Genomic DNA, 20330 nt, shown 5'->3' with positions numbered 1-20330 from the left:
TAAAATATATCTTACTAAATAGGTAATAACAATTAACTATTTAAATCAATTTTAAAAATCTTAATAAATTGAGTAAATATTAGTAATTCAATGTTGGGCTTGGGGCTCATCAAAATGTTTCCTTAGAATACTATACTATACTATACTATACTATACTATACTATACTATACTATACTATACTATACTATAGAATAATTTAACAAATACTGTCTTAAATAAATTTGATAAAGTATGTAAATGTATATAAAAAAGTAATTTATCACTAGGGCTGTGCAACATTGGGAAAAAACCTGACATTGCGATATTAAAAAATGTTTTCTGCCATATATATTGAGATATGAATATATTTAAGTTTTAAATAACTCTATTTGGCAAGAATTCATCATTGTAAACTGATAGGGAGTGCATCTCCATCACATATAATAAACAAATAAAAAAGTCTAACAATACGGAGGTACATAAATGAAACAATCTAATGTAAAATAAGACTGTATACAGTTGTCAACATTGGAAGTGGATCACAACCTTTATTAAAGTTGTCCTAAAACTATTAAAGAGCCCATATTATGGGTTTTTGAAAATGCCCTTCCATGTAGTCTATAACACAGCTCTAAGTGAAGTGAAATATCCAGCTAGGGCTGTAATCTGTAAGTGTACAGTGTTTAAAACTGTTGATTCATCTATAAAAGAGTCGACTCATAGTGCTTCAAACGAGTCGTCTTGATAACAAGTCATTAGGTGTTTCGCGATGGTGCGGCTACGAAACAAGCCCCACCCAGTAATTGCGCTCGCAAACCCGGAAGATTTGAAACCTGCGGCCCCATCCACTAACACACACATAGACGCCGGTTGAATGAAGTCACGCTGTGATCAGCTGGATATTATTGAAAGTCTCTACCCAAAGATGAAACTGTGAAGAGTCAATGGTTGGGGTTTATTTTTTGCAAAAATGCCTCAGCATTATACCCCAGCCTTGAGCAGTTTGAGTGCTTCTGGAAACTACATTCTTACAAAGAAGAATTCATCAGCCGTTTGTTAAAGGAAGGATCAGAAAAGACTACTGATTGACTGTTTCAGAACATGGATCAGTTTCTTCCTCCATTTGTCAAGTGTACGTACGTGCGATTAAAATTGTTGCCTCGTTTACTTCAGGTTGCAACTGATATATTTAGTTGTGTTTTGTTACTTGTAACCGCGTGTACTGTATCAGGTTAACTCTTTATATTCTCATATCATGTGTAAAGCCACGTTGAAAACGCGACACATGCCGCTTTGTTTATGGATCGTAAGCTGTACCTACACACATGCAACGGTCAAGTTTCAAAATAGTTCACCGCCCTTAACCCGAAAGTGCAATCTATGTATTCTGTTTTTGAATGTTTTGGTGTTGTGTCCTCTGAGGAGGAGGGTAATTGTGTGTGTGTGTGTGTGTGTGTGTGCGTGTGTGCGTGCGTGCGTGCGTGTGTGTGTGTGTGAGAGAGAGAGAGAGGGGCTAGTATCGATCTCTCCCCAGTTCTTCTGAGGATGGTAATGTGTGTATGTGAAAAAAGAGCAGGTAGAGTGTGACGGGCTAGGAGACTCATGTTGATCTTTTCCCAAATTCTTCTGAGGAGGAGGGTAATGTGTGTGCGTGCGAGCGTGCGTGCGTGTGTATGTATATGAAAAAAGAGCAGGTAGAGTGTGACGGGCTAGGAGACTCGTGTTGATCTTCTCTCTAGTTTTTCTGAGGAGGAGGGTAATGTGTGTGTGTATGTGAAAAAAGAGCAAGTAGAGTGTGACGGGCTAGGAGACTCGTGTTGATCTTCTCCCTAGTTCTTTGAGTTTTTGCTCAATAAAATAAAATAGTTAGTCGTCGGTATTTTCAAGTCCATCGTATTGTATTTACATTCACCCACTGGTAGCCAAAATCCACACCTTACACTATGAAGAGTGTATGCACTGTGACTACTGTTATACTGTTGGTTAGCTGCTCGGCATTTCACTCTGTCTCGCGCTGAAGGCTGTCTGTGTCGACCCATTGCAGCAGGCTGTCATCGGTCCAATCAGCGCAGATTAGCTTCGCGCAAAGGAGGGGTTTGGGAACAAATTAATTGCTGAACTAATCATATGGGAGTCGCTGGGATAATTAGGTAAAAATAAATGCAGATTATAAGACCATGAAAGTGTTTTTTGACCTTGCATGCATATTACACTGTTGTTGGAGGCACTTAATACCAAAATATGGCCCTATTTCATGTATAATAGGGGCTCTTTAAGCAACATCCATTCTTAAAAAAAAAAAAAAACTTTTTTTAATCCAATTTAAATGATGCGAACCATCGAGGATTTCTAGAGGTATCCATAATCCTGGACCAGGCTGTAACATGAGCAGATGCTGTGGCGGTCATGAGGGGTTGAGATCATGAGACTGATTCCTGAAAGACCCCAGTGACAGACGAGTCTCCGCATTGATCCTATGGGTAGCCTAAACACCTGCAGCTTCTCCACGTTGGACGTCCAGCGTTCTCCAGGCTCCGTCACCTAGACTGCAACCCTGCACAAGAAGTTTGACCAGAGGAGAAATGGTTGTGCCCAACTGAGGCTGGTTTCTCCTTCACTTTTGTCAATTGGTCAAGTTTGTCCCCAGCCACAGTCACCACTGGCTTACTTGGTTTGGGACTAGTGGAGCTGCGCATCAATGGATTTGCTCTTCAGTGTTTTGACTTTCAGCAGTGAAAATTAAACAACACTGAACTGAACGAAACTGAACTTCAACTCTAAAAACTGGACTGACACAGTTTCAATTAGAACTTCTATGTTAAGCTGCGGCTGCACGGTGGCGCAGTGGGTAGCACGTTCGCAGCTCACAGCAAGAAGGTCGCTGGTTTGAGCCTCTGCAGGATCAGTTGGCGTTTCTGTGTGGAATTTGCATGTTGTCCCCATGTTGGCGTAGGTTTCCTCCGGGTGTTCTGGTTTCCCCCTCAAGTCCAAAGACATGCAGTACAGGTGAATTGGGTAGGCTAGATTGTCTGTAGTGTATTTGTGTGAATGAGTGTGTATGGGTGTTTCCTAGTGATGGGTTGTGGCTGGAAGGACATCCGCTGCATAGAAAATATGCTGGATAAGCCATTTTGCACCACACTGCACAACACACCAACTGATTGGTGGAAAGAAGACGAGATAAGTGATGACATCAATTATAAAATGGGGATGGTTAGGAGACCATGACGGACAGAAGCCAGAGAGAAAATTTGGCCAGGATGCCGGGATTAAACCCCTAGGACATCCTACAATTTTCAACGAACACAGAGAGTCAGGACCTTGGTTTATTGTCTCATCTCTCACTGAGCAGTATAGAGTCCCCATCACTAAACTAGGCATTAGGAACCACGCAGACCACAGGTTGAGCACCCCCTGCTGGTCTCACAAACACCATTTCTGACAGCAACCTAGCTTTCCCATGTGGTCTCCCATCCAGGTACTGACCGGACGCAGCCCTGATTTGCTTCAGTGGGCATGTATGTGAGAGTTGCAGAGAGCTAGCGGGCTAGCTATATCTTTTCTGCTGGAGATACTATTGTCCTAAAAAAATAAACAAAAACAAAAAACTAATAAAAAAATCTTACATATATCGTAGGAACGGTATTAAAAAAAAAGGTTTTGGTTTTAAAACCTTGATTTTTCCAAACCTTGTTATATGTTTAAAACAGTTATCGTTCCATGCCTAATCAAAATTAGCATCACCAATTCAGTTACTTTAATTTGATGCCTGTTTTACATCTACAGTTGAAGTCAGAATTATTAGCCCCCTTTTGCATTTTTTTTCTTTTTCAAATATTTCCCAAATGGTGTTTAACAGAGCAAGGAAATTTTCACAGTATGTCTGATATTTTTTTTTTCTTCTGGAGAAAGTCTTATTTGTTTTATTTTGGCTAGAATAAAAGCAGTTTTTAATTTTTTAAAAACCATTTTAAGGTCAAAATTATTAGCCCCTTTAAGCTGCATTTTTTTCCAAGAAAAAGTTTAAAGAACAAACCATCATTATACAATAACTTGCCTAATTACCCTAACCTGCCTAGTTAACCTAATTAACCTAGTTAAGCCTTTAAATGTCACTTTAAGCTGTATAAAAGTGTCTTGAAAAATATCTAGTAAGTTTTGATTATTTACTGTCATCATGGCAAAGATAAAATAAATCAGTTATTAGAAATTAGTTATTAAAACTATTATGTTTAGAACTGTGTTGAAAAAATCTTCTCTCTGTTAAACAGAAATTGGGGGGGGGGGGGAATAAACAGGGGCACTCATAATTCAGAGGGGCTAATGATTCTGACTTCAACTGTAAATTCATGTTTGTTTATTTATTTATTCATGTCTGACAATGTCATGATAACCATTGTTTTTTCCCCTCGTCTCTCAGCTGCTAACAGCAAATGGATTAAGAAGCATCCAGAGTGTGGTTATAACCTGGTCAACTCTCCTCATCTAAAACCGGCCTGGGTGCTGGACAGAGCCCTGTGGCACGTCACCTGTGCTATAGCTGATGGCAAATATGAAGACCGAGGTCTGCCAGCCCTCACCCAGGATCACCCACACCTCCATGTAAGCTATTCAGCCACTGATGAAGCCATAGAAAAGAATAGAAGAGAAAAACATAAGGCGCTGTTCATTTCTGTGTTTCCTCCAGGCCATTCGTGGAGTTCTCTGGCAGGAGGTGTTTCCCAAGATCAAACTGTGGGAATTCTTCCAAGTTAAAATAGAGTCGCTGGTGGAGCAGTTCAGAGCTTTACTTCAGAGCGGTAAGTTCCTGGAAGGTCCTCAGACATGCATGTTAAAGGCATAGTTCTCCCAAAAAGGGCTATTATGTCACCATATACCTAATCTTCACTCTTCATCTTGCTATTTATTCACCTTAAAGTGTTTCCAAATCTTTATGAGTTTCTTTCCTCTGTTAAACACAAAAGAAGATATTTTGAAGAATGCTTGTTAATGGAAGTCGTAGGTCCTAGTTCCTTCCTACTATAAAAGTTGATGGGTCCCAGCAACTAGCATTCTTCAAAATATCTTCTTTTTTGTTTAACAGAAGAAAAAACTCATGAATGTTTAAAACACACAAGGAAATGATGCAGCAATTTGAATTTTGGCGTGAACTATCGATTCAGAGTCCGTGAAACTCTAAAAGTGAAGTTCTTAGGGGTTAAAAAGAGTTTGAAATACCTGCACAGCAATGTTGGCAAACAATGTATGACCATTTGTTTTCACATTGGATGTTGAGCCCTATTTGGATGGCCATTGTTTGTTTTTGGGATGTATGTAAAAGAATTAGTTGCTGATTAAACGCATGCCGTTGATGTTTAAGCATGTAATCCTACAACCCCTGAAATAAGTGTCTCACATAATCATTCACATGCTCGCTCAGATGCTAGTATTTTTATGTGGCATCCTCATATGTGGTTCGTGAAATTTACTTTCCTGCTGATTTAAAATCTTGCAATAGATTCAGATGTGTGTTGGCCTCCGTGCTGGCAAAATCATCATAGTGAATTAAATTGGACTGCAACACAACAAAAAAAGATGGCCTTTGTCAGCAAGACGATGAGAAACAGCCAATATACTGAACTTGTAATGTTATTCAATTAATGAGATCCCTCTGTAGCGAAATTAGCTCAATTTATGAATATTAATTATCAATAATAACAAGGTACTATTAATTATGAATGTTCAGCGTTACTTTTATTTATTTATTTAGAAATGGAATTATAGCTACTTCTTGTGAAGTAGATGAATAGTTTTTAAGTTTTATTAAACTTATTAAGCTGGTAGCATTGATCTTTTACAGTTAAAGAGACCATTTCTCGGAGGCAAAACTAGAACAATCAAACGTTATAGCATGATTTATTGACTAGTCTAACATATAACGAACAAACATACAAAACATAACAACAAAAACACAGAAAAGAAAAAGCGGGAAATAAAAGAGTTTAGATAAAGAAGAGCAGGGCTTAATTTGTGCCGGAACAAGCTGGATCCGCCATCTCTGAAATCTGATCCGGCACCTCAGTTTACCGATCCCCTCCTCACACGGATCCCTGCCCCGCTCTTCACTTTCTTCCATGGCTCCCCAAGCCTCTTCACTTTCTACCGCGGCTCCCCCAACCCTCTTCCCTTTCGTCTGAGACCCCCACACACCCCTGCTCTTCGCTTTCGTCCGCGACACCACCATCCATGCCAAATCAGTTACCCCGATCTGTTCTGGGACCTCGCGATTTGCAAATTATACACTGAAAAAGGGAAAATCTAAATCAGTCTTATTCGCTGTGCAAACTTTTATCTAAGTTATAATTTGCTGGAAAATAAGAAACATGGACTTAGGTGAGTCACGAGGTACAGAAACGGGCCTTCTTTTGTGTCTGTGACCTTCTGCGATGAAATGGGGGTGTAACATATAAAGGTATTGGTCAGGTAACTCCCAATCTATCCTGACTGACCAATGTCATGAGAGCAAAAGTCGCACGGGAAACTTTCTTTGTTTCCTCCTCGCTGGTCTGTACTGTCCCAAGACAAACAGACAAAACTTTAACTCATGATTTGAAATTACACCAAGCATACAAGTTATTATACTATGTCCTAGATTATGAGCTGTAGAATTATGTATGCAGAAGAATGACACCAAACATGACACTTTTAGAAATACACGAAACATAATTCATGCATTCTTAGTTTGTCTAATGTCTTTAAAAGGGCATAAGAAGATGTAAGAATTAAGAGAGAAATTAGGAAGACAATATAGAAGTTACAAACACATTACTGTACATGTACTTTGGGCTGAATTTTGAGATTTTATGAGTCCATTTCAATAGTGTGCGTGCGTGTGTGCGTGCGTGTGTGTGTGTGTGTTTTTGTGTGGGTTCAAAGATGGTGGTTTTTTTTTCTCTGTGGAATGTCTTTGAAAATGGGACAACTCTAGCTCTGGCTAGCATTGTGGTAGATAAGATGTCACAGAGTGACTTTCACCAGCAGACTCGCTGGCACCAGGTGTCATAAACTCACGTAATGATCCCAGACACTTTTAGGGGTAACAAATTGTATTTCACCTCCGGACTGTATATTACACCTCACATCTTTTCTGATGCAAATGGCTGCAAAGTGCATTTCAGTGACCAAAAACGATTTACAAATCAACTTTATGATTGATCTCAATCTTAGATATGTAGACTCTGATGGCAAATAAATCAGCATACGAACTTGGTGTTTGTCAAAAAAATGTAGTCAGGGTTTTTACGCATGTTGTGTGAGGAAAAACACAAACATCCTGCACTCGTAACTAATTTCAGAACTCTGCCTAGACTCTGCAGAAGTCCATACTTTTACAGTTACCATTAATTTAGCTTCAGGTATAAGAACTTTTAGTGTCTTTAATGGTTTATTTGATAATGTCCATGCAGGAGCCAAACCAGATAGCAACAAGACTGATGGCAAAAAGCAGCTGAAGATCATTCAGGACCCTCAGTACAGACGCTTTGGTAACACAGTGGACATGAACACGGCTCTAGAACTCTTTGTGCCCAATGGGTTAGTATGAACTTATGAACATCATAGACTGTTTATTATGCATTTTGTATTATATATGCGACTTATATATTGCATTTATGTTGTAGGAACAGTCCCGGTGCCGTTGAAGACTGCTGTAATTGGCTGAGGAGGAAACTGGAGGAACTCAATGGGGAGCAGTTTCATGAAGTAAAGCACCACCAGGAGCAGGTGAGTGTCTTTCTGTACACTTAAAGGTGCTTTAGGTACGTTTTGACTCTTTTAGAGCTCAGAAATTCCATAGAATGTTTGCAGATATTTAATGAACATGCTAAGTGAACATGTTTATCTAAAAACAATGCTGAAGTTAGCTAATCTTGTTTGAAAATCTGCGTTCTGTGTGGTAATGTCTGTCTTTGTTTTTGGTCTGAGTAATTCCGCCAACTGCCAGTTTACCCAATTATATTTCAAACCCCAGGTTGCCTTTGTGGAAAACAAAGTATTTAATTTCAGTCTTGCCTCAATGTTTGTGGATGTGACTGAAAATGGAAAGTACGTAGGACAGTAGCAGCCTCTGAAAAGTTTTTTTGATTATAAAATAATATAAATATTACAAATACAAACATTAGCTGAGCAGCTTATATTGTAAGGCTCTGTTGTCAGACATGCTTGCCCCTTTTGGTTTAGTTTTGTCAATCTGGCAACCTGTGTTTGTATGAAGTGCAGGGGCCAGGTGAAAAAAACTAAAACTCTCCAACATTTTGAATTTGGACTGCAATACCTGTCAATCTGCACCTTTAACTCTAATTTTAGTGTAGTCTGTACTGTACCTTCATGTAATGTTCTTACTTTCAGGCTACTAATTGCATTGATGGAACAGTAAGCTATGAGAGACTGGCTGACCATGGACCCAAACTGGGCCCCATCACCAGGAAACATCCACTGGTTACCAGGTTTCTTCTTTTTTTTCTTTCTTTTTTATTAGAGACACAAACACATATACAGTTGAAGTCAGAATTATTAACTCCCCTAAATTATTAGCCCCCCCTGTTTATTTTTTGAGAAGAATATTTTCAACATAGTTATAAACATAATAGTTTTAATAACTCATTTCTAATAACTGATTTGTTTTATCTTTGCCATGATGACCGTACATAATATTCTACTAGATATTTTTTAAAGTGACATTAAAAAGCTTAACTAGGTAAATAGGTTAACTAGGCTGGTTAGGGTTATTAGGCAAGTTATTGTATAACGATGATTTGTTCTGTAGACTATCGAAAAAAAGGGGCTAATAATATTGACCTTAAATGGTTTTTAAAAAATTAAAAACTGCTTTTATTCTAGCCTAAATAAAAGAAATACCACTTTCTCCAGAAGAAAAAATATTATCGGACATACTGTGAAAATTTCCTTGCTCTGTTAAACATCATTTGGGAAATATTTAAAAAAGAAAAAAAATTAAAAGGGGGGGGGATAATAATTACGTATATTAAATTATATTAAATAATACGTACATATAATTTTCATTTGTATGCAGATATTTTACTTTCCCATTCGAGGAGACAACTTTGGAGCAAGATCTAGAGCTGATTAACCAGCCAGAGAAGTCATGTCACTTCCTGGCCCACAACGGGTGGGTCATGGGGGACGATCCCCTGAGGAACTTTGCTGAGCCAGGTTTGCAAGTCTTTCTTTTTCATTTATGTGTAACAGATTTTTGTAACATGCTTTTATTTAATACTAATGTGAATGTAGTTGTTTACATATGGAACATAAAGAATATATAAGCCTTTCTTTGCACTTATTTACATAAGACAATTTTGATGGATGTAAACATTAACAATGGTCCTTATGTGTCCTGTTTAACATTTTTAATTTCTGTAGCTTCCGAGAATGCAAAAAGTTTCACATATTAATAAATAATGTTGTGATATCTGCTTTATGGGAATTTATGATTAAATTGCCTCTTGTTACAGTTATGAAATACTTTGACAACAAGCAGGAAATTTTCGTGGGCCAATGACATCACCATATTGAAATAGTCTATTTGTTTATCCTTATTAAAATTACAATATCGATAAATTGCATCATTTGCAATAATGTACTGTTGAAAGAGCTGTTTTAGTGACAAATATACTTTGGTAACACTTTATAATAACTACACACTATCAGCACCATAGCCAGCCTGATGTATTGGGTGGTTCTTTTTTCTCGAAAAATTTACCTTTTGGGGGTTATTCGCCTCATTTTCTATTAAATAATGAAATTTAAATACTGCATTTTAGTGACATTTTAAGCACTTTTCTGAATTAGCTTGTTGGATGGTCATCATAACCACACTTTTTGACTATTTTAGCCAAAATAGTATTCAAATCAATTTTAATATGGGCTGCTTTTGGTGCTTCACACCGTTTTATTGGTCATTTTGTTTCAAGAATAGATGGTATGATAACCTTGGATAAAAATATCATGGTTTGACGGTATTGTGATTACTGCTCTTAAATATATTCTATTTAAATGTCTGGGTAAAAAAAAAAAGAAACTTTTTTCCCCCTTTGAACACAATATATTTTATTTTGAGAGACATTTAAAATATGTTGGAGCAGTAAACATGTCAGGATGAATACCTTTGTACCTTTGTCAGTGAGGGGTGGGTCTTCCGAACCACCGAACCCCTCCTGGCTACAGTTCTGACTATGAACCCTTTTGTTTAGCATTAGCAAATAGTGAATCTGTTAAGCACTAACTCTACATTAATAGACGTTAGTAAGCAGTCCATAACTGAAGATGCAAATGCTGTGTTTTTGTCTTATAACCACATTTATAATGTGCTTAATAATTGTACTTTCATATTTTGTTAGTGATTTTATTTTCATTACTAAATTAAGTATTGCATTATTTACTAACCAGTTATTTCAGTATAGTTGGTGTTTTTTTAAGATCATTCAGAATGAGTTAGTAAATAATTAATAAACTATTCAAATTAACATTTTGTATTTCCTATTATTCAGGTAAATACTAATAGTTAATAAATGCTTTATTACCTCAACTTCATGCAGTCTTGTGACCTAATCTAAAGTGAGGACTATTCATGCTTTATAAATCCCTTATAATGACAATTAAAGGCTCAGTTAAATTCTAAACAGAAAAAAACATTAACTACTTTATTAGTTTCTGTTCATTTGAAGATCCACAAATGAAACTGTATCAAATAAAAAATAAATCTTTGCAACCTTATCTAAAATAAAATTACTGTACAGTTTAAACATTGCATCCTATTATATTGTTAAATTAGTATATTGTTTTTGTTTTATCCAATCTTATGTCGTATTTTGACCCTCTTGTTATTCACCAATGTATAAAGTTTACAGTAATTTAAATTTTTAGATAAGATTGCAAATATTATTGTTCATTTGAAGAATATCAAGCCTTTAATTGTCATTTATAAGGGATTTATAAAGCATAAATAGTCCTCACTTTAGATGAGGTCACAAAATTGCATGAAGTTGAGTTAATAAAGCATGTCTTAACGTACATAGTAACCATTACTCTATGCCTGATTAATAAGATATATAAACATTGATTTCAATAGTTTATTAATCATTTACTTACTCATTCTGAATGATCTTAAAAACCACCAACTACTCTTAAATACAAATGGTTTGTAAGTAATGCAATACTTAATTTAATCATGAAAAATCAACCAGTCAAAAATTATGAAAGTACAATTATTAAGCCTATTATAAATGGTCTTATAAGTCAAGAACACAGCATTTTTAGATGAAGTTATAAACTGCTTACTAACATTTATTATGTAGAGTTAGTGCTTAACAAATAATGAATTCACTAGATGCTAATGCTTAATAGATGATTCATAGTGTGTAGTTATTATAAAGTGTTACCTATACTTTTTGTAATTTCAAATAATAAAGCAATGGTTCACCCAAAACAATGAAAAATTCCTAACCATTTTTTCATCCACAAGTGGTTTTATGATTTTTTTTTTCTTTTCCCATTAAAAACAAAACAAGGTAATGTTGGGGGGGTAAAAGCTATTGACATTCATAGTATGGACAAACAGTGTTCAACAGAAGGAAAAAAACTCATAGGTTTGAAACTAATGATGGCAGAATTTATTTGAGTAAACATCATAATACGTTTTTTTTGTAATGAATGTTAAATTAATTATTAATTAAGTTTTATTTATATTTTTAAATTATTAAATCAAATGTAAATCACCACATTCTTCCTGACAACTGGAGAAAAGAAAAACAAACGCTAATATTAAACGTTAATTTTAAGTGCAGACCTTCTTTGGTATTTGTTATTTTTAAATTCTTGCAATAATGCTGATAATAATTCCATAAGTGACCTTTAAAAAGGCAGTATCAAATATTTAAATTAATAGTTTGCTTTGGAAGGGACACATAAAAATAATTAAATTGTCACAGTATTACTTGAATTATTTTATACTGTAGTATTTTTAATTCTCAAGATGATCAGTAACTATATTTACTACTTTTCTCACAATCATCTTTTATTAATTATACCCTAGAACAAAATTGTATTTTGGTAGTGATTTCATTCAGACTATAAACACAAGGTGGCGATATCAACACACTTTTTAAACCTTAATCATTACAGCACTTGTCAAGCCTTTTTGGCAGCAAGGTGAATCAAAAAGTCGCTTTTTCTTCTTCTTCTTCTTCTTCTCCTCTTTCTGGTCAGGCTCCAACGTCTACATCAGGAGGGAGCTGATCTGCTGGGGCGACAGCGTTAAACTGCGCTATGGCAGCGGGCCCGAGGACTGCCCCTACCTGTGGGCCCACATGCAAAAATACACCGAAATCACTGCCAAGCACTTTGTGGGAGTGCGTCTGGACAACTGCCATTCAACTCCACTGCATGTGGCTGAGGTACTGCTTCAGTGTCAAAAGATGCATTATTGCTTTTGGCTAGATTGCAGATGAATAACGTGTTTGAGATTAAGGACGTGTTAAGATGAAAATTAGGCATGGTGGGGGCAGGATTGATTTTTTTTCTCTCTCTCCCTACACACATTTTTATACGACGAGCTCGTTAGTTACTGTCTTGGTTAGTGCATTTTGGCTGATGACGATCCCCGTCCACCCATTGATCTGTCCTTTGCTGTACTTTACAATAAGAAATATTGAGTGTGGCTTATTCTTGAATCTATGTGCACTGATAAATTGGTGATGGTATAAGGGTCATGCTATTCACTTGACGGCTTTTCCAGTTTATTATAGTGATTTAAAATTTTTTTTTACATTACAAAAGTTTTCAAGGATTTTACATTTTAGCTGACAAGTGTGGATGTTTGAATAGTAAAACTCTCTAACCTCTTATCCCCATTAGGGAAAAAATACATCCCAACAAGACGAGAGATTGTACAATGTAATTTTTGTAATAATACAAGCTCAGCATGAAACTATAAAAAGAAAATGTGATGCTGATGTTTCAGTTATCAGTTTACTGTATTTAAAATGTCATAGTAACCGATTGTCTCTTTTAAAAAGTGGTAAAAATATGTGGTTGTTAATGTATATTAGAATTGCAACGATTATAGATTTTGGTTTTTGGTACGATTATAGACTGAGGAATAATCACAGTTTCACAGTTATCACGATTATTATGCATTTGTTAATTTTAAAACACTACTAGTTTAGAAAATCACATAAAAACTCCTTATCTTTTAAATTGTTATTTATTGCTGCTCAGTAACTAAATCATACAGCACAAAATAATATTTAAAAAAAACAAAAGTCCAAGTCAAGCGCCTCTATTGGAAGTAACAAACTTGCGCACGCAAAAGACGTGATATGTGAACGCCCCTAGTTAATAGCCTCAGCCATAGTTAATCCAGTGTGCATGCATATTAGCCTCGATGTACAAGCTTAGAACTTTAAACTATCACACGGTTCACATAACTTTGTTTAATTGCAGCAGTTTTTGATCCTTGCAGAAACAAGTGAACAGTTAAAAGTCTTTACTATTAAATAACTGTGACAAATTAAAGTTCGTTAATAGTGAAATCGGTTAATCGTTGCATCCCTAAAAATAATTTATATATATATATATATATATATATATATATATATATATATATATATATATATATATACAGTTGCAGTCAGAATTATTAGCCCCCCTGTTTATTTTTTTCCCCCCAATTTCTGTTTAACAAAGAGCAGATTTTTTTCAACACATTTCTAAACATAATAGTTTTAATAACTCATTTCTAATAACGGATTTATTTTATCTTTACTATGATGACAGTAAATAAAATGTTACTAGATATTTTTCAAGACACTTCTATACAGCTTAAAGTGACATTTAAAGGCTTAACTAGGTTAACTAGGCAGGTTAGGGTAATTAGGCAAGTTTTTGTATATCGATGGTTTGTTCTACAGACAATCGAAAAAAAAAAAAGAAATAACTTAAAGGGGCTAATAATTTTGACTGGTGTTTAAAAAATGTAGAACTGCTTTTATTCTAGCCGAAATAAAACAAATAAGACTTTCTCCAGAAGAAAAAATATTATCAGACAGACTGTGAAAATTTCCTTGCTCTGTTAAACAAAGTTTGGGAAATATTAAAAAAAGAAAAAAATTCAACTGTAAATATTTTATATAATTTAAGAAAAAATTATCTAAGAACCACTTAAAGGGACCCACATATTAAAATGTACTCACAATTTACTCAATTGATTCCAAACCTTTATGAGTTTCTTTCTTCTGTTGAACCCAAAACAAGATATTTTGAAGAAAGCTGAAAACCTGATACCATTGACTTCCAAAGTACTTGTTTTTCATACTATGGCATTTAGTGGTTACAGGTTTCCAGCTTTCTTCAAAATACTTTCTTTTGTGTTCAACAGATGAAAGAAACGTACGCAGGTTTGGAACAAGTAAAGGGGGAGTAAATAATGACGTAAATATTCACTCAAACAATAATAATTATGTGGTACAAATGTAGCATAAACATTAAATATTTATCAAACATGTGCTTATCATTATATCAAGGGGAGTTATTTTGTTATAATTATCATTACTGTATTACAGTATGTAGCAGGAATCAGAACTAATTTATCATATGACTTGAGTAAGGTTAGATTAATGACAACAGTGCACAGAACAGGGCAACAGGGCAATACAGGAAAATGTAATATACAGTGCATCCGGAAAGTATTCATAGCGATTCACTTTTTCCACATTTTTTTTAATGTTACAGCCTTATTCCAAAATGGATAAAATTCATTTATTTCCTCAAAATTCAACACACAATACCCCATAATGACAATGTGAAAAAATAATTTTTAAATTGTTGCAAATTTCTTAAAAAATAAAAAACCTGAAAAATCACATGTACATAAGTATCCACAGCCTTTGTCGAGAAGCTCTAAATTGAGCTCAGGTACATTCTGTTTCCACTGATCATTCTTGAGATGTTTCAGCAGCTTAATTGGAGTTCACATGTGGTAAATTTAGTTAATTGGACATGATTTGAAAAGGCATACACCTGTCTATATAAGGTCCCAGGGTTGACAGTGCATGTCAAAGCACAAACCAAGCATGAAGACAAAGGAATTGTCTGCAGACCTCCGAGACAGGATTGTCTCGAGGCACAAGGCTGGGGAAGGTTTCAGAAAATGTTCTGCTGCTCTGAAAGTTCCAATGAGCACAGTGACCTCCATCATCCGTAAGTGGAAGATGTTTGGAACCACCAGGACTCCTAGAGCTGGCCGACTATCTAAGCTGAGTGATCGAGGGAGAAGGGCCTTAGTCAGGGAGGTGATCAATAACCCGATAGTCACTCTGTCTGAGCTCCAGCTGTCACGATGGGGTATTACAAAATCAACGGAAAAACAAATGCAGCAAAATATTGTTAAATAAGTAAACAGAGAAGACCCAAATATCAGGCAAGGTACAAAAACTGACAAAACAAACGCAAGTGCAAAAACTAAAAGCACTAAGGTGAATCAAACAAAATCTAAACAGGAATCCAAAAACATAGAGACGATACTAAAAGTGAACAAACAAACCAAACCGGACATGAGGAACTGAAGCACAAAAAAAAAAACAGGACAGAGCAAAACAGAACAGAGCAAAATCCAAAGGCAAACTAAACACAACATAACAGGGCTTATAAAAACAGAACCAATTAGACAACAAGGAACAGCTGAAAACAAGGAGTGATCATGCAAGCAGGCATACAGAAAATGAAAACAAGAGTCCACATGAGGGCACTGTAGCAGGTGTGACACCAGCGTTCCTCTGTGGAGAGAGGAGAAACTTTACAGAAACACACCCATCTGTGCAGCAATCCACTAATCATGCCTGAATGGTAGAGTTGCCAGACGGAAGCCACTCCCTGCCTGGAATTTGCCAAAAGGCATCTGAAGGACTCTCAGACCATAAGAAACAAAATTCTCTGGACTAATGAGACTAAAATTAAACTCTTTGGAGTGAATGCCAGGCGTTACGTTTGAAGAAAACCAGGCACCACTCATCACCAGGCTAATACCATCCCTACAGTGAAGCATGGTGGTGGCAGCATCATGCTGTGGGCATGTTTTTCAGCAGCATGAACTGGAAGACTAGTCAGGATAGAGGAAAAGATGAATGCAGCAATGTACAGAGAATGAAAACCTGCTTCAGAGTGCTTTTGACATCAGACTGGGGCAACGGTTCATCTTCCACCAGGACAATGATCCAAGGCACACCGTCAAAATATTAATGGAGTGGCTTCACAGCAACAATTTGGCAAATGTCCTTGAGTGGCCCAGTCAGAGCCCAGACCTAAATCCTGAACATCACTGGAGAGATCTGAAAATGGCTGTACACCGTTGCTTCCCATCCAACCTGATCGAGCTTGAAAGGTACTGCAAAGAGGAATGGGCAAAAATTCCCAAAGACAGGCGTGCCAAGCTTGTGGCATCATATTCAAAAAGACTTGAGGCTGTAATTGCTGCCAAAGGTGCATCAACAAAGTATTGAGCAAAGGCTGTGAATACTTATGCACGTGTGATTTTTCAGTTTTTTTTTTTTTTATATAAATTTGCAACAATTTAAAAAAAAATCTTTTTTCACATTGTCATTGTGGGGTATTGTGTGTAGAATTTTGAGGAAATAAATTAATTTAATCCATTTTGGAATAATGCTGTAACATAAAAAAATGTGAAAAAAGTGAAGTGCTATGAATACTTTCCGACTGCACGGTAAATACACCAAAAAAAGACTGCATTGTAAAATGTCCGGTCAGTACAACCATTCTGATATGCACAGTACAAAAAATTGCCAGTTAAAAAGCAAACAGAGCACACATTTAAAGAACAAAAAAGGAAAGAGAAAAAAAAAGACTTGCGGTCGCATTTATAATCGCAACTCTCTGATGATTTGCTTCTTTGCTTATAAGTCGCTTTGGATAAAAGCATAATGATAGCAAGCTCCCTGATACACACATTATATTCAAAAAGTTCAGTATTACTACATATTATAAAATAATACACAACAAAACAATTTGGCATCAGATGGCAGTTTTCCAGCTTCTCACTTTTAACACGTTCTGCCCTGCAGGCCATGCTAGCGGCAGCCAGATCAGTCAGACCCAATCTGTATGTGATAGCCGAGCTCTTTACAGGCAGCGAGCTGATTGACAATGTGTTTGTAAACCGGCTGGGAATAACCTGTCTCATCAGAGGTACCAGAGAATCTTATAAGCATGACACTAACGATGTCTTCTTGTCTGTTTGTTTCTTTTTCTTTTTGCACTGCTTCACTTGTTCCTTCCCTCTGTGAACTGTCTCTCCTGAATATTTACATCCCCCTCAAAAAAAAAAATGTTTCTGCTTACTTTGGCTTCACTTGAGGCATGACTTTCCCTCTTTCTGAACCCACCTCACCTGACACACTAACACCGGTGGTTTGGCTGTGTGTGTGTGTGTCTGTTTGTGTGTGGCCTTAACTCTGCCTGCTGCAGTTTATGCTGGATGCCGCCCGCAGACTCAGGCCTGACCTGTACGTGGTGGCTGAGCTCTTCACAGGCAGCGAGGAGCTGGATAATGTCTTTGTGACTAGATTAGGAATCACTTCACTTATCAGAGGTACGGCCTTCCAGTAACCCTGGCTGTATTGTTATGTTTTTGCTTTAACGTAATGTGAAATCTAACTCCATTATCAAACATACTGAATTGTTACATATCTGTTCACAAGTTTGGGGTGAGTAAGACTTTTAATTTATATGTTTTTATGTCTCTTATGCTCACCAAGGTGGGTTTTGTTTGTTAAAGGGATAGTTCACTCAAAAATAAAAATGTAATCTTACTATTTATTCACCCTCAAGTAGTTCCAAACCTTTTTTTTTATCAAAAAAGATATTTTGAAGAAAGCTGAAAACATGTAAACATTGACTTCCATAGTAGAAAAAACAAATACTATGGAAGTCAATGGCTACAGGTTTTCAGCATTGTTCTCAGTATCTTCTTTTGTGGTCAACAGAAGAATGAAACTCAAACATGTTTGAAACAAGTAAAGGTGGAGGAGTGTCATTTTTGGGTGAACTATCTCTTTACAAAAATACAGTAAAATTATAAAATTGTACAAAAATGCTGCAAGATAACTTTGTGTTTTGATATGAATCATTTTTATAACTAAATAAAATTCAATATGTAACATAAAATGTAATGTAATGCATTTACTCCTAGGGCCTTATCATACACCGGGCGCAATTAGGCACAAGACGTTTTTGGCGCAGTTTGTTGCTATTTTCAGACCAACGCAACCCTAATTTTCTTGTTTTGCGCCACGTTGTTTAAATAGTAAATCCATTTGCACCACTTTGTGGTCCCATGGCTGTGCCGGTCTAAAAAAGAGGTGTGTTAAGGCGCATTGTTGGAGCGTTGCTATTTTGAGGGACTAAAATTCAATTGACAAGCTGAAAGCAGGTCTAAAGTCCAGTGCAGAGCGCATTAGTTGTGCGCCTTAAACGTGTACACATTGCGTAATACACACGAGATGTACAGCAATAAGCAAATATATTTACAAATAAAAAAAAATAAGGGATTAAAATGTTACAAAAATTATTTTGTGGGGGGGGGGGGGGGTAAAATTAATTATTAATATTATTATTAGCAGTATTATTTATTATATGCATATTTATATTTGTTTTAATAAAAACATACTTAGACTTGTCCACCTCTCAGGTTTTGGACCATATGGTGCATGCAGAGGACATGTGTTTGGATATAATTCCATGTGAATGGAAATTAGTTTTGATACAAATCTTTGCACTTAAAAACGAAATTAAATATGTAGGCTAATGAATGTGAGTACAACACCGTTTCCTTATGAAAGTGAAGGAGTAAGTGAAGAGAAAGAGAAAGTAAAGAGGTCGAATGGTCGCATTCTTTATCCTCGCGCCGCAGATGGTCTGTTTAACTGTTTAAGTTCATGGTCTGTTTTTTCGATCGTGAATTATTCAGTTTTTCCACTTACAAAGTCCGCCATGTTAATAGCAAATGCGAAATGGTAGGACGCAACTGACTCTTATTGGGAATGGCAGATGAGTCTCTGATTAGTTTAATGCACGTTATGCTCAAAACACAGCCATAACTCATTAAGAGAATAAGCACAACCCTGTTAAACCATGCGCCAGCGCGCAAACCATATTTTTCCATCCTTAAAATAGCAAAAGTAGATTCAGACATGTCCTTATACTTTTGCGCCTTGCGCTTTAGACTTTGCACCTAGAGCGTTAAAATAGAGCCCCTAGTGTTCAGTCATCATCTTCAGCAACAGTGATCCTTCAGAAATATATTTTAAGATTAATGATCAAATATGCTTAAAAATAAATAAAAATCTTATTATTGTTGTTGTTGAAAACAGTTGTGCTGCTTAATGTTTTTGTGGACACTGATACAATCAATGAATTGAAATTATGTATAAAATTTTATTTTTGTAACATTTTAAATGTATTTACTGTATTTTTTTATGAAGTCAGTGCATTTAGATAATAAATAGATAATAAGATAATAATAAATGTATACATTAATTTCAAACTTAAACCCTTACTGACAGTTTGATTGCATTATGATAAAATGACTTTGATTTTTAGCTTTTCATCGTATATTCACCTCAGGTTATTATATTATATGGTAGAGCAAAGAAATTTAAAAAAGGATGCATTAAACTAACTACAAGAATCCTAACAGTAGTCCACTGTACTTGAAAGAGATGAAGCCAACCATCTGAGGACTTTGAGGACAACACATACACTTTAACACAAATACATTTCATTGAACACACCTATATAGTATATAACTGCAGGTTAACTATGTTTGTACATAATTACTTTAACTGTTAAAGTTATTAGTAATTAGTTACTAGTTAATTAGTTCAAGTTATTAGTAACTAATAAAGTTATGGTAACTAATAACCTTAATTTTTTCTGGCCTAACCTTTTCTGATTTTGATTGCAATGCAATAACCTTTTGTAAAGCTGCATTGAAACAATAACTATTGTGAAAAACGCTATACAATTAAACTTGAATTGAATTGATTTGCACTTTATATTTCAAGTATTATGATGTCACGTAATAGTTTTGGCTATGAAAGAGACTGATTTGTACGTCATTATGTACTGAAGATCTCGACATCATGCTCAGCAGAACAACTGTTTTCAGGATGTTTCCTGCAGCAAAACTCAGTATAGACGAATAACATTTGAATGACTACGCTACACTAAACACTAGAGTAATTGTGCTGAAAAATCAGCTTTGAAACATGGAATTAAACAAAAT

General features: G+C 35.8%; 1 protein-coding gene across 3 annotated transcripts in view; it reads left to right on the top strand.

Moving 5' to 3' along the window:
- Window positions 1-20330, top strand: part of agla (amylo-alpha-1, 6-glucosidase, 4-alpha-glucanotransferase a) — a 65801-nt gene that overhangs the window by 10794 nt on the left and 34677 nt on the right. For 2 of the 3 annotated variants that reach the window (XM_056473913.1, XM_056473896.1), the window contains exons 6-13: window positions 4401-4582; window positions 4668-4779; window positions 7426-7552; window positions 7639-7741; window positions 8366-8463; window positions 9051-9190; window positions 12242-12429; window positions 17110-17233. In XM_056473913.1, the coding sequence (XP_056329888.1) occupies window positions 4401-4582; window positions 4668-4779; window positions 7426-7552; window positions 7639-7741; window positions 8366-8463; window positions 9051-9190; window positions 12242-12429; window positions 17110-17233 (1074 nt within the window). Of the gene's footprint in view, window positions 1-4400; window positions 4583-4667; window positions 4780-7425; window positions 7553-7638; window positions 7742-8365; window positions 8464-9050; window positions 9191-12241; window positions 12430-17109; window positions 17234-17512; window positions 17637-20330 lie in introns of all 3 variants that reach the window. The other variant, XM_056473904.1, reaches the window with a different exon arrangement.

Source organism: Danio aesculapii, chromosome 2 (genome assembly GCF_903798145.1).
Source record: "Danio aesculapii chromosome 2, fDanAes4.1, whole genome shotgun sequence".
NCBI lineage: Eukaryota > Metazoa > Chordata > Actinopteri > Cypriniformes > Danionidae > Danio > Danio aesculapii.
The sequence above is the reverse complement of the archived record's forward strand: the minus strand, read 5'-3'. Positions and strand labels throughout refer to the sequence as shown.